The sequence below is a fragment of the Gavia stellata genome, chromosome 12 (genome assembly GCF_030936135.1).
Source record: "Gavia stellata isolate bGavSte3 chromosome 12, bGavSte3.hap2, whole genome shotgun sequence".
Lineage (NCBI taxonomy): Eukaryota > Metazoa > Chordata > Aves > Gaviiformes > Gaviidae > Gavia > Gavia stellata.
In genome coordinates, this window is record NC_082605.1 from 6345255 (window position 1) to 6360478 (window position 15224).

General features: G+C 37.4%; 1 protein-coding gene across 1 annotated transcript in view; it reads right to left on the bottom strand.

Annotated features, from left to right (window-relative positions):
• DOCK3 (dedicator of cytokinesis 3) overlaps window positions 1–15224 on the bottom strand; it is a 196191-nt gene that overhangs the window by 36322 nt on the left and 144645 nt on the right. Inside the window, exons 26-34 of the mRNA XM_059823157.1 lie at window positions 13357–13455; window positions 11089–11183; window positions 9428–9503; window positions 8416–8516; window positions 8082–8140; window positions 5641–5789; window positions 2935–3020; window positions 1019–1045; window positions 803–898 (exon numbers count right to left, since the gene is read on the bottom strand). Coding sequence (XP_059679140.1) covers window positions 803–898; window positions 1019–1045; window positions 2935–3020; window positions 5641–5789; window positions 8082–8140; window positions 8416–8516; window positions 9428–9503; window positions 11089–11183; window positions 13357–13455 — 788 coding nt within the window. The remainder of the gene's footprint in view (window positions 1–802; window positions 899–1018; window positions 1046–2934; window positions 3021–5640; window positions 5790–8081; window positions 8141–8415; window positions 8517–9427; window positions 9504–11088; window positions 11184–13356; window positions 13456–15224) is intronic.

Here is a 15224-nt window from a genome sequence, read left to right on the forward strand (position 1 = left end):
AAACTAAAAAGCACAGAAAAGGATCTGGGACTGCAGAATACCCAACCTAGTCACAGGTTTTCACCTATAATGAGCAGGAGCAGAAGAAAAGATTATTTGAACTATTGTCAGTAGGCTAAAGAAAAATATTTGGGGCAGTTCTATATAGTTTCAAATTGCCTATCATTCCATAAAAACAACTCTTTGAGTATGTGTGCATATATATGTGTGTGTGTGTTTGTTTATATATATATATGAAGTTAAAATACTTTCTTGTAACTGAATCAAAGCTGTATTGACACAATAGTCCTCCAAACTTTGGTCTAAAACTAAACAAAGGATGCCTGATTGATAGTGGAGTCTGGCACACGTGTCATCAGCTGACACGTCAGACTTCCCTCAGGTGAAGTTTTCCAACCCTGCATGTCTAGATGAGGCATTCAGCACATCTTGGTTCAGCATTTGACATTGAGCATTTGGCATCTATTTTGCTGAATTAGGTGACATCATTTCAATGATAGAAGGGATTGATCATTTAGCAACCCGAATAAACCTTAGTTCAACGCTACGAATTAAAAAAATTCTTTATCTTTGCTATTATCAGGAATGAGCATACAAGAATGAGAATTAGGGCTCTAGAGATGAGGACTTAGGATTTTTGCTCAGAACCCAGCAGCAGTGAGTTAGGCTTGCTTACATATTTGCCATCAGAGAAGCATGCCGCTTGATAAACAATAAAAATATTCCCTGTAGAAAAGAAATTTGGTACTATCTCTTTACAAACCTCTCATACTTAGAATATATTATTGTTGTTGCCAGATACCTATAGTCAAGCAGACGCTCCATGAGACGAGTAACTGATGTAACAAAAGAGATTCCAGTCTCCCGCCACGTTTCCTGCTCAATCTTCTCCAGCAAACTGTTTGGAGATGGAAAGACAGCAGGTGAGGCTTCCAGGGAAATGGTAGAGTGCATGCAGACAGCTGCGGACATCTTTGTTTCTCCCTCATAAAACAAATTCATAGAATTACTTTCTTACCTGGGATAAGGCCCAAAGAGCTGGGTTCTACTCCAGGCAGCATGAAGCAAAGACAAGGAAATTACAGAATTGACAGCAGAAGGAAAAGTATCTTCATGTTGCCATTTAAAATATATGAAAAAGAGCAATGTTCGTGGCATCAGTTGATTCCCACATTATTACCTGTAGCTTAAATACTGCTAACAGCAGTCAGAAGTTGGGAGTCTAAACCTACTGCAAATACCTCTTTGCTCATCCCCACATAAATTTTCGTCTCTGATCAGCAACCAACCAACCTTGAATCACAATTTATTTAAACTGTAAATAAATAAAGGCAATCTGTTCCTGCTCAGCAAATGAGGCAATACAGCATCTCACTGAGACCATTGTGAAGGATGAGAGAAGGCTAGAGCGAGAACACTGAAATCATATTTAAAAAGTGAAAAAAGAAAGCAAATTTAAAAGCTAGTTCCCTGAAACTGGATCTCCGGTCAAAGAACTTGCCAATTCTACACTGGCAAGAGGAAAGAAATTCTGTTGGGTGTCATACATGTCCCTCAGAAGAGGCAAACTCTTCTGGACTGGAATGATTCCCAGCTGAGGGAGCCAACTCACATTTCAGCAGTATAGTTGAGACAGTAGAATTCAGGGTCAACTGTTTATTTCACACAGCATTTATTAACTTCAAGGAACTGTGGATTTGTTTCCTCAAAGTTCATCTTGTTCTCAGAAAAGTCAGTAGCAAATATAAACTAAAAGGTTGCTGGACTTCCAGGCTGTGTTTCTTGGTAATACATCCAGTCACTATCATCTCAAAATGAGTAACAAGCTACAGTCCCTGGATTCTTAACATTTCAGCTAACATATGTCTTCACTTGGAGCAAAGGAAATGCACAAAATTCCTCTTGCCTGGTGAAAAAAAAAAAGGATCGATATTTTCTTTCCTTTATCCCTAAAATAGACTTACGTTACCTGTACACATAATGTGGCAGACTTCCCAAGGCTGAATATACACAAATCAAAACCGAGTACATTTACATGCTTCCTAAGGATAAGCATACAGGATGGGCAGGCTTATCTATCTTGAAAATGAATGAATGTGCAATTGTAAATTCAGAAATACAAGTATTGGTTCTAGCGAAACAAAGGTTTATGCCTCAAACTGCCAGCATGCTATTGGAGGCCACATAAAATTGTCTGGAATGTATGGCTGAAATTCTGCTAATGATCTCTAGGGCTCGCTGGAATATTAAAAGATTTAGGGTTAACTGCTCTGGACTCTCTGAGTTCAAAATAAGTCCTTTTGAAATAAATGAGGATCACTGGAAATGAAATTTGGAGACAGATCAGTAATCAAAGACAACTAAGCAGAAAGTCAGATGTAAAGTCTTTAAGTTTATCCTTATGAGTACAGATTTTTGGTGTCAAAGGGAGTAGAAATCCAGTGTCAAGATGGACTCTGGAGGAAGCAATTTGCAACTGTTGAGCCAACCAAAACACAACCTTCCAAAATTGGAAGCAGCAAAGGATAATGCTGAGGAAAATCTCTTTTGCTATAACAAGGCCTCACTTGCTAGATAGTACACTGTTTCTCTAAACAATCCTAGGGCCATGATTTCACTTATTGCCATGTAAAAAGAAAGGCACTGGCTCCTCTAGCAAATCAGTTTTTGACAGCAGGATGACAACTACTTACCTGTGCAGCCTTTTTCTGCTTTCACAGAAAGAAGACAAAGAAGAATTTAAGTTTTTATATTCTTTTCAGAATTAGAGTGATGTATTTCTATTCCACTGAGCTATGGCATGGAAACCTGCCAGAAAGCCCTTTACTGCTTTCTCTGAAGACCAGCGCTGACGCTGCAGCTGCACAGATCACTGCTTTGACTCTTTCAATGACCCTGCACAACACAGAGGGACCAGAAACTGTCATAGCTTACAGCAGGCTGAAGAGTTCCCTGTAGTTCTCATCACCTTTTCCTTCGGATACCAGGCTGTCCAGCTTATCGATCAACTCAGCTTCCACCTGGATGAAGAAGTGATTGGTTACAAATTAGCTGTTCTTGTAGAATACCAGAGTTCCAAATACTTTTTATTATTTTATTTCTCATGCCCTGGGGCCGCCCGCTTCTATGTGCGAGTGATTTATTTCTCTGTGGCTCAGTTAAATGGACACACCTTTCTCATTTTTCAGTGAAACAGGAGGACTAAAACTAAATTATCCTTTTGCTTATCAGGGTCTAAATGAACATCCCAGGGGAGGTAACACTGCTTCTTCACAGGAATTTCTGAAGTTTATTCTCTTATCAAATAAATTGCTTTGACACATTTTCTGTGAACCAGTACATCAGATAAACTATATCCTGTACTGTAACAGAACATCCACGCAGAGAAACTAATTCGTGGCGTGATTGCCGCTGGTCTGCTGTGATGGTTCTGCTGGTAGGTAATGCTTTCCAATCATCCAGGCATCATTACATTGGAAGATTATGTGTTCGTTAAACACAGTTTTGTCAAGCCTCTCTATGATTGTATGACGCATTTTTTTTGTCACACGTACATAAAGAGCCACAACAGTACCATTGTGTTTCTCTTCCCTTACAAAGGTTTTGAATATGTATTCATTTCCCCCCCAGTCTAATATATCCTATTATCAAGTTTGATTTATGATTCCCATAAAATTGATTCAAGTGCAGAAATCAATGTATCTAATAGTAAACAAAACAATTGCATGTAGCCTTCAAGATCTTGTAGAAAACATACTTTCAGTACTAATGAAGACAGAGGTTCCTAAAGGTTGAAACTGTTTGTAGAAATATGGCTTGTTTTTATTTAAAGACAAGCATAGTTTGAATTTCTCTTTGTTTTTCAGCTGCCAAATTGCAAAGGAAGTAAAGATGAGAAGGAAAAGCAAATCACCCAGTGACACACAAATGGAGTTGGTGCCCTCGTTGCTGAAATCATTAAAGGGAGACCTGATTTAGTCCATGAATCAGACTGCATTGTTATCCAGTATCGCTGAAAAAATAACCTAGTTAAAACATGAGCTACTGAAGAAAATACAGAAAGGGTTTGAAAACTATTTTCCAGGATTTTTATATTTTCTGACAACCAATTTAGTATTCAAAAAGTAAAGAGAAGCTCAAAATGAAAAAAAAACCCTACCCTCTCTTTGCTTGTGATCTACAATGACTTGACAGAAATCAGTAAAGCACCTGTCCAGCTATCTAGCATTATACTGGACAACAAATAACTTCCTGGTTCCAGCAGCTAACGTTAATAAGGTTTAATACATCTTGTGCTATATAACTATTTATTTAATTCTCACTAATACAGATGATTATTCTGTCTTTAATCTTAGAAAGTTACGATATATGCTTCATAGAACAGTGTGGAAATTTGCTTCATAGATAATTTAAGAAATATTCTTGGAGCTCTAGTTTAGAATACATTAGTGTGCATAAAAATTAAATTAAGATTATGAAGAGTTCATCTTGATAGAGAAAGTATAAACAGGCCCAGAAGCTTGAACATGACTGTAGGTACTTCGAACTGTAATTATCAGAGCAGGGACTGTTCTATTGTTATGCTAAAACAACAAAAAGAGGACCATGATCAAATGCTACTGTAATAATAGTAGTAGCAATTAATAGTAACAGTCAAGGGAGTTGGAGAGGAAAAAAACCATAAGCTCCTGGTAATACTTTTCCACACAGCCTTTAATAGGTCAGGTTATGGAAAAAGTCTGTTATTCTCCTGGAACGATAGAGTAGATCTGGCATTTTAATGAGTTTGTGGACAATAAATTATCACATGAATTATGGTAATTTAAATAAAAGGATTTACTACTTCAGAGCACTTATCTGTAGGTATTTGCCCCCAGTATTGCCCCAAACACAATGACAATGAAGCACTGTCATCTGAGGATCCAGTCCAAACCAATCCTTCATTATTAATACTTTGCACTTCAGGACTGTTTTGCAGTGGAAAATTTAAGCAATTCTCTGACTATGACTGGACAACAAAATGATGAAGACTCCTCTCCTTGTTTTGCAATCAGAGCTCACAGCAGGTGGAAACTATGGAACTGTTGTTGGGCATAACCATTCCAGGAGAGCTGCTGCAATTTCTTAAAAAATACACAGTCACAAAGTCTGTTTCAAAGCACGGTATAATTATTTAATTATACAATACCACTTTCTAGCTGGAAATTGAAGACAGAGAAGCAAAGACCACTGCTTTCACAAGCTAAATCTTACTGGCTAAATCTTTACGTCTCCATTTTTGGTTCTCAGTCTGACCCCTTTAACGGTTGACTAACAATCTAAGTGAAACCAATGGGAGCAGGGAGAGCCCAGCACTTAGAAAATTCTTTTCTCTTCCTCCTCTCCGATGTGCCGAGCACATCGCTCCTCTTCTCTATGTTCATGGGACATGTAGCTTGCTGTAAAGTGCACTGTTTAAATAATCTTGGGTGTCTTGTAATAGTTTTGTGAATTATGCTTCAAATTCTCTATATATTTACGTGACAACATCTTCACAATCAGAAACGGATCAACAGATACAAACTCCTTGCTTCCAGCTGGACATTGCAGATAGACAGAGCAAGAAAAAGAGTACTGCAAATGCTTGGGTAGCGACTTCACCTGTTTGAAGTTTCCATTCTTTCTCTGCTCCCAGTCCATCATGTCATGGAAGATAGGGATCATGATATTCCGGACTTCTGGTTGTGGAACAAGTGTAACACCAAGAAAGGGGCCAATCATTCCCGGAATAAAGTGAATCTTATGCTCACCTGTACAACACAAAGCAACTGTAATTAAATAAAAGCCTTCGTTATCTGTCACTGAGAAAATGGGGAACCCCTACAATAATGACATATACAAAGTAGTAGGCATGAGCATTAGAAAAGCAAACACATTCTTTTCCTGAAAGGACTGGAGAAACAGTATTTGCTTTACACCATTCCTTGCAAAGTCTCTAAAAGCATTTTTAATTTCACTGTGAAAGCCTTCAGCGAAAATTGTCAGTGCATTTTACTTGCAAAGGAATCAAAACTGTCAAAAATAACCAAACTAAAACATACTAACTATAGGGGGAAGAGAGACCACAGATACTTCTAATTTATGAAGAAAAAGATTTTGAAAGGGCTGTGAGAACAATGGTATTTAATAGAACATATTTAGATTTCAAAGAATGACAGAGCTCTTCATCTTCAGTGCTATGGAAGTCTCAATTTCGTAACTGACCTTGACTTAGGACCCAACTGCATCGCTTCTAAGCAACAGAAACCCAAGGCATTTTGTTAACAATCTCTTCTGTGGCATGCTTGCTGTGCAGTCGCAGAGAATAAATCAAAATAGCCATATTTGGAACAACAGTCAGTGATAAATATCTGTATCTACATATCTAAAACAGGCTTCTCACTTCTCATTTGGATTTGTCTAGCATCATTTTCTGGTTATTTGATCTCTTATACTGGAGAGCCTTCTGTTCTCCACACAGACACTTCGAAACTGTGATCACGTCTGGCTGTATCATCTTAGTTGTGCAAGATGGGTCAGGCTTACTCAGTACTTTACAGTAAGGCATTTTGTTACTTCTGTAGTCATCTTCCTGACTGTTCTCTGAACTTTGTCCAACTTATCTTTGGTTTTGGGGTTTTTTTTTTTTGAGTTGTAGAAAGCAGGACCAGGCAAACTATTCTAGAATCAAGTGCACTTAGGAGAAAACTCTGGCAGTAATACCATCCCTCTTCTCTTACTCAAGATTCTTACGTATTTGCTCAAAGATTACGTTATCTTTTTTACTCACGGCATTTTACAGGTAGCTCCCATTCAGCTGATTATCAGCATGATACATTTGTAGTCTTTGTTTTCTTGAATAGCACTCCTACCTATATGCCTACATACAAAATGTTAGTATTTGGCTTTTTTAATATATTGCTTGCAGCCACATTAACAAGTTACCCAATCTGATTTGTATCATTCCTTTACCCTCTTAATGATTTACCTGTTCTCAGAACCTTTTATCATTTGTGACCTCTATCAGCAAACATTTTTTATTTTCCTCTACAATATTACATCCTTCCTTTGTCCTCAAACATTCCCATAGGTATTTGTCTTTGGTCCCTGATGGAGACAGGATATTGGCCTAGCTGGACTTGCTCTGATGCAGTACAGATGTTACTTGGCTCTTCTAGTAATAAAATCCTGAATTACCTAAACCCAAGACTGCTGCAGCACACTTCTAAAAGCACAAGTCCTAAATGAAAATTCTCCATTTACCTTTGGAGACCTGTGGCGAGATATATTTTTCCCCATCTTGTAAAATGCTTAATTTCTTAATCAAAACGTATAGGGAAAGGTCAAATGAGTTGCAGAAGTTGAAACTTTATCACAACTATTGCATTACAGTAGACAGGGCTTTTGTGGGTTTTGGTTTGGGTTTTTTGTTTTGTTTTGAATTTTTTTTTTTTTCTTTTTCAAGTAGTAACATAGAATTTGTTGTGCATACCAGTATCTGAAGACACCAAAAAAGCAGCTTTACTGTATGCCACTTCTGGGCTTTATTATCAAACACAGGTAGCTATTATTTTGAATCATGACAACTTTGGCCTTTGAATCATCTACAAAATTACAAAGTTGGTTATAGCTGTGAAAATTTAAATTTCTGCTTTATAGCCATGGATCGGGCGGAAGTCAGAGAGTAACAGTATATCTCCATATGAACCTGACTGCAGCACAGTTGAAGGGATTAGAAAAAGGTGATTTTATATTTGCAAATACCTAAAAACTGTAACGGATGTGTCAAAACAACCAAAACCTGCCACTGTCACATTTGAGAATAAAGCATTCAGATTTATAGGAATGTATTACTTCAAATAAAAAAAAGTATGATGAGACAGTGCAGAAGAGAATTTCTGGTGGGAGAAGTGCTCCCTGGTTTTACAGCTCTTAAGAGAAACTAAGTATTCTACGATGCTACAAAAAGTAAAAAAAAAAAAAAAAAAAAAAAGAAAAAATTCCAACAGAAATCCAGTGTTACTTTGGTTTTGGTTGTTAGGGCAGAGAAGGAAGAGACATACCCAGGTTCTGCCACATGCTGAAGAGCTCATATGCCATCATCACTCTCATATCGCCATATCTGAAAGAGAGGAGATAGACAACTGCTTAATGGAACAAAAACCAGCAAGGCGGTGATGTTAACAAAAAAAAGAAAAGTTCACATTTAAGTCAACGTAAGAATATCAAACAATTCAACTGATCACTGAACACTGTATTAGGAGATCTACTTATTTATTTCCCAAGCATTTCCACATCCCAGGTTCCATAATAAATCACAGGGACTTGTGGTAGAAAAAGAAGTCTCATTTCTGAGGTGGCAGAAAAGACTGGGAACCCAACAAAACATGTTCTTACTTATCCAGAATCTTCTTCCTCTTAGCTGGTGTGGCATTTTCTAGTTGGAGACTTGGCTGGTTTATAAACAGAACTGCCAGGCTGAAATAAGAGTTCCACACCTGTGACACAGGAAGGAAGTTTTGTAACATTACACTCCAAGGAGTAAGTTTTAAACAGGTGTAGGAAGACCTATGTTCATTTATATGTAGAATGAGACTGTTCCTTTTTGTAATCAAGACGTAACGTAATCAATATGTATCTTAACTACTGAGATACTAAACTCTTAAGGATACCAATGGATTATTTAAAACCCCCAAGAAGGTAATGCCACCGGGCTTTCCTCTTAGCACCAGAGTTAAAAAATGAATAAACTTGGTGACTTCAGCAAAGTTTTAAGTTGTTTTTTCTGTAGGCGAAACAGATTTTATCCCACAGAAATCTCCAGAGATTACATTCTATCATGAATGAGAGCCCGATAATATAGTCAGTTTTCCCAAAGAAATGATGCTTTTGCCATCATGTTCTGTGTACATGTGCTTGGGTACATGTCTGGCAGCTTTTCCTTAGTAACGCTGAACTTGTTGCTCGTTTTCAACTACATCAGATGCAGGGAAAACACTCTCTAAAATCCTCTGTTCCTCCAAGTTTTAAGTCAACAGCCAGAAAGAGAGGTGTCTGGGAGAGGAAGATCACGAATGCCCCAACTTCAGGAAAAGCATTGCCTGAGTTTACATTTTATTAGCCATGAATCTGTAAGACAGCATGCTTTTAGCTCCACTGCTTATGAAGATACTTGTTTCCTTTATAAGGGGCTCAATTTTCTTGACTTAATCCCTAGTGTATCTGTTCTACTTCCCCTTAATGCCACAGCAGATTCAAATTCCTGTCTTTTATCAGTTAGGTCATCTTCCTCACAGATACTCAAATACATGCTGCAAATACAATCAACTAACATAGCGAACAGCTCTTGTTCCTTTGTTACTGCTAGTTTAAAAAGATGTCATAACATTTTCTCAGTATCAATTCTTACTTTAAAGTCGAAGTCCGTTTCTGTGAAATTCTTATGCAGTGCAGAAGACAGGTACTGAACTGTTGTAACTATGATACTGCAGTCAAAAACAAAAAAAGAAAACAAAAAAAGAACATTTGAATCTGGAGTGTAACATCTTACAGTGGTTTGTGGTGCTGATTTTACTGTATGTACAGAGACAGGGCTTCTTCATGTAATCACTGCTAGATTCACATAGAAGTCACCTATCTTTCTGTGTTTTAATAAAGAATTTGTACTAAGTGATAAAAGATTAAGAATTTTCATCATTATTGTAACTTTCGGAATTTACACAGGAGCATTTAAAATCCTCTCTATTTCGCATGTTTGGGCCATATTACCTTCAGTGAAATGAAAGAATACACCCATCTTTCTCCTATTTTAAACAGATTTTTTTTTTCCTCAAAGAAGAGCAACTCAAGAAGTTTGAGCTATTTTCAGTCTTGGCTATACAATGATCCTTTATCTGGCTTACACTTCAGTACAACATATTTGTGAGTATTTTGCCAATACTGGATTCCCTGGTATTTTTTTGTAGGTGGCTAAATACACCTTAGTGAAAGGCAATCAAGGCATGTGATAAATTCAGGAATTAATAAATAGCATGTAGATAAGGCAACAACCCTATCAAAAGAAACAGCACATCTCTGATTCACGTGAAAGCAACACTTCCAGTAACACCGCTAAACGTACCCATCAGTCTAAAGGTTTACGGCAAAATTGTGCCAAAGGGAACTAGGTAACCTACAGCATCTGAGGTAACTACTCTTTTCATGTGCATTTTTCTTTTCTTACAGAACTTCATTTAATCTTTGCCCTTGAAATACTGAAATCTACTTCTTTCACTTTTCATTAGCACGGTGAACTCGCAGAGCATACAGCTCAGCTGAGCAGTCAGCCTTTAGGAAAACTTCCATGGCGTCTTCTTGTAATGGGAACGCCTCCAGATGTCAGTTAGTCAGCAGTAATCCTACAGCTAGTTTATCTAAAGAAACGAGAAACTAGTAAATCATTGCAGCCACCCTGTGTTCATCAAACTGCTGCCATTCCAAACAGCATAGTACTTGACCCATCAGAAGCAAGAAAATTAGATAAAATTAAGCATTAAAATGGTACATGAAATTTAATTGAGAAAAAACTCTGTATGTGATGCACTTGGTGTCATCACTAGGGTCTGCTCCTCCTTTTCTAAAATAACTGAGTCCTTCTTCTAGGTAGGTTAAGGAGTGAGGTTTATGGGAAGGGACAGACATCTAATGTAGTAATTTACTGAGAAAGGGAGTTGAGAGGCCTGCCTGTTAATACCACTTGGTGTGGGTAGCTGTTCCTTGCCATGCATTGTGGTAGCTGCTGTGCTGCTCTTGCCCTCAAATGCAGCTACTTCAGCTTTGGGTTCAAACTTTTAACTCTCTGAAACCTGTACATACTGGTAGAGTTTAAGAAACTGAACGAATACAGAAGTCCCAGTTTGGTCCAGAGTGTTAAAATAACTGCAGAATGAGGATGAGCACTCCAGAATTCCTGTCTTGATCACCGTATCTCAGTCTGATGAAACACACTGCATCACAGGTTTTAACTGCCCAGCTGAGGAGAAAAAATTCCAATATAGAATGTCAACAGTTTATACCTGCTTCTCTACTTACTTGCTGGTGAGCAACCTCATCACCATCCAGTCTCGAGGAAAGACACTCATTTTCATCAGGTTCCGAAATACACAGAAAATCTTCAGGAGGAACTCCTATCACATAAGGAAAAAAATTTAAAAATCACCAGCAGCTGCAGATTAATCTATTTTCTTGATTATAAGAAAGACAGTTAAGCCAAGTGTGCTCCACTTGAGCTTTGTGTCACTAGGCCATTCACCTGAAAACACAGAAACAACGTATATTGGGATATGGCTCTATTCATTTTGTATCCATCTAATATGTACTAAACTAGTTGCAGTTGTCTTTTAAATCTTAACTTATACAGTGAGATGAAAAACTCCATATGTACGTAATCATTTACGATTTCTCGTATTATCATCTAGAGTGCTGGTGTCAATCTGCAGCTATTTTCAAATATGCTGGAAGAATAATGATTTATTTATGCATTCAATTAATTAATGTATCTGTCCAAATTTCTTTGTGCTTACGTCACAAATCTGACAAAAACCCAGACACTCAAACCCAATAAAACTCCTACATCTGCCTTTAAAAATAGTAACAGAAACCCCTGTTTCTGGCAATACGCAGCAGAAAAGGTCGCTCAAACAGATTCAACCTGAATATTTGCTTTCCAAAAAATTCCCCAAAAACCTGAAGGCATTTCTGTTTTTTTGACTTCCTGCACCTCTGCATCTGTAAAGAGCAGCAAGGATAAAACATGCCAAGTTGTCGGCCTTGCAAACTGTGATTTTGTTGTTTTGTTTTTCTTCTACACAAAATGAAGATAGCACAGAAGGTAGCAGTGCAAGGTTTCTTCAAAACTGTCCTACCATTATGCCTTAATTTTGGGGGATAGAGGGAGGAAGATAAATATCTTGGTGTAACTGAGCTAAGAGTAAAGCATAGAAACTCCTTGACTTTTGGTCTCATTTTTGCCTAGATGTAACAGCAGTAAGTGAACATAATGTCTTTCCATCTAAGAAAAAGTATTGGAAATATTATTACAGCAATATTTGAAGGAAAAAGAAGTAATATATTTTATTAGGTCAACTGATAGTTGGAAAAAAAGTTGAGTATAAAAATCTTCAGCCTCTGTGCTACTCCTGAACATACCCTTAGATTGTCAGAGATACCACAGTGTTTGTTCTTACAGGTATAAAGACAGATTTCAGTTCAGTGACAAACCTTGTCATTGGTCTGACGTAAGAACTATAGTTTAGATAGCTTTTAAAAATGCCTATTAAAAATCAGTATGAATTAATGTGTCAAATAATTTTCCTATCAGCAATTCAAAAGTTACCTGAAAGTTAGAAATCTCAGATAACTATCAACCTGAGATACATTGAACCCTGCAACCTAGAGGTAAGATTTCTATCATCCCAAATTTATCTCCCTAATTTATTCAGCCTCTCTATATGCACATGAAATATTTAAAAGCTGAAAGCCTATTCAGAGAAGATTTTTCACTGTTTCTCCATCTCATTTGGTAAGGCAATGTAAGTTCTAGCCATATCACATTCTTCTTATTGTCCATATTTTATTGAGTGCCATGCTAATCAAAAGCATTTTATATAAAGTCTTGTCTTTATTTATGAAATTATTCTGCCTTTTAAACGGACTGTTGTCAGAGATACTCCTCTTCCCTGTGGAAGTTGAGATAAGAAGTTGGTTTCTGCTGTTTTGAGATGTGCCATTTCAAAATGTCAGTGGCAAAAGAGCCACCACAGAGGTCTGTACCCCTTCTGTTAAGAGCCATAATTTAAGTTAATGTTCACAAATCTGGGAAGCATGCAGCAAGTGGAGTAGTAAGGTTACTGCTTTTCCAAAGATTTTATCTGCTAGAGACATTTGTATCCCCAAAAAGGCTTGAAATTCTCTTTTGGCATATAATCAACACCCTTCATAAATAAGCTCCAATGCATATTGAACACCTAGTAAAATGCTATAGAAGAACTGACTTCACATTCACAGGATTAAGAAAACCTTGTTCCTCTGATTATGTTCTATATGGTACAACAATGATAGCCTTTTAAGTCTAACAACATCTATCTTGGGACTTTATTTGCTCTTACGAAGATAATTCAGTGCCCTGTGGTCTTAAATGTTTTTATAACACAACACCTATTATTATAAAGGCGAAAGGAAGGTCCATGAATAGAGTGCCAGTGAATGGGAACGATCAGCAGAGCAAGAAATGCTGGAAGGATTCCCCTTTGCTCTCCCATTCTGAGTGAATCACCCCACAAACATGATGTTCTGTTGTACCTTTAGTTCATCCTTGCTTTGGAAGTTGTCCAGCAGGTGCTGGAAATGAGTGTCTGACATCTGACGAAGCAAAGATAAAAGGCAGGAGACATATTCTCCCTGTTGACCAAATGAGAAACTATTTCATTCAGACAATCTGAAATTTCATAAATATAAAACTCAACCTGGGGTAAGGTATAAAGGGAGGGGTCTGAAATGGCCCCAATGCCTATGAGAGGAAAGCTGACATGCATAGAGATTAAAAATACTGCATGTTAACAGTTCTTGAATTACTGTTAATACATAGGAATACACCTCTTAGAGGCTGCTCCACAGATGCCAGTTTTAAAGGTCTTTTAACCAGTGTTGTAGTCTAAACAAAAATAATTTAAAATGATTAATAGACATTAATGAATCACTCTCCAAGCATGCAGTTTTTGACAATCACCTTTTTTCATTTACTTAATATACTATGTCTATCGAAGGTGTGACTGCAGCTCATGCAGACATACCAGGAATTATTTAAAGTAATCGGCTCAGATACTCAAAACAGTATAGCGATGACAGCATAGGATCAGTACAGGCTACAAAAGGTGTCTGAAATCTTGTAAATATTTGGCTTATTAGTGTTCACCAAGTTATGTGCTGTCATAGCTACAGTACTAACTATTCCAGTAAGATATTCTGAACATAGTTTGGGTAAGCCTACATGAGCTACAATTACATTTCTGGCCTGCAAAGCAGATGCACCCTAACCAGTTACCACAGTATCCCAAAGTGTTTTCCAAAGATGAGCTCCCCCATTTTACATATCTGAAAGCAAAGCACAGAGAAGTTAAGCAATCTGTCCAAGATAACAAGCAAGGCAGTGCCAAGAACGTAAGGGCTATGTCTTTTGACTGCCAGTCCCTTGCACAACACTGTTTTTTCCTGTGACAATGAGCAATTAGTTTAGAAAATACACAAACTACTTTCTAAGCAGTATCTAATAAGATTCCACATATCACTGTGCTGTGCAATATAAATTCAGGAACAAACGCAAGGGGATTTTATACTTGGGACTGTCCACTCAGTTTTAATTTTTTTTCTAATTGGCTCAAGCTTCTACCCAGAAGCTTTGACATAGGTTGTTCCAAAAAACTTTACAGGGCTGAACTTCATTAGGAAAAAAAGTGTGCTCTTACGTGTGAGGTGGCATGTGATAAGTAACAGTAAGTCAAATGGTAGGAGTAAAAGGAAATTGAGATGCTACTAGACATTTGCAAGCTACTGCCTTTCTTGTTTTGTATCAAAGAACACGTCTGAAAACTACTAAATGCCTTGTTCTTTATTAGGATTCTACCATTTGTTACTTTATCTGAGCTAACATGGAAAGATACAATCTTTTCTCTTGTGTGAGGAGTGTACCTTAGTATACATCTGCCCCCAACAATACCTCTGAGGTTTCAGCCATTTGATAAAAAAGCAAGTCTAAAAAAAGGGATATTGTGAACAACAGCTTAACATCATATGTTGTGCAAAAGCTGCATTAGAGACTCTGAGAAGCAAAAATAGACTAAAATAGGCTAGAATAGAAAAGGGCAACAAATCCAGAAAAGAAGAAAGCTGAACAGCAAAATTCTATTCTTTTTCTCTTCTTCCACTGCATGCCAAATAAAAAATTTCTTCCCCATGGCTTATGCTGGCAGTCTGGACAAAGTGGTGGCTTTTCCCTCTTCTCCCACCAAGCTCAACAGCTCACTTGACTTAGGACTTGTTAATTACTTTTTCAAAAGTATGTTGTGTTTCATTTGCATGAAATAATCAGTGAACCTGGACAGAACCTCTCCAGGGTGTTAAGTAAAGGGACTTGTCCACTAAGCATTATGGTGTTCTCAGTTTTAGGATCA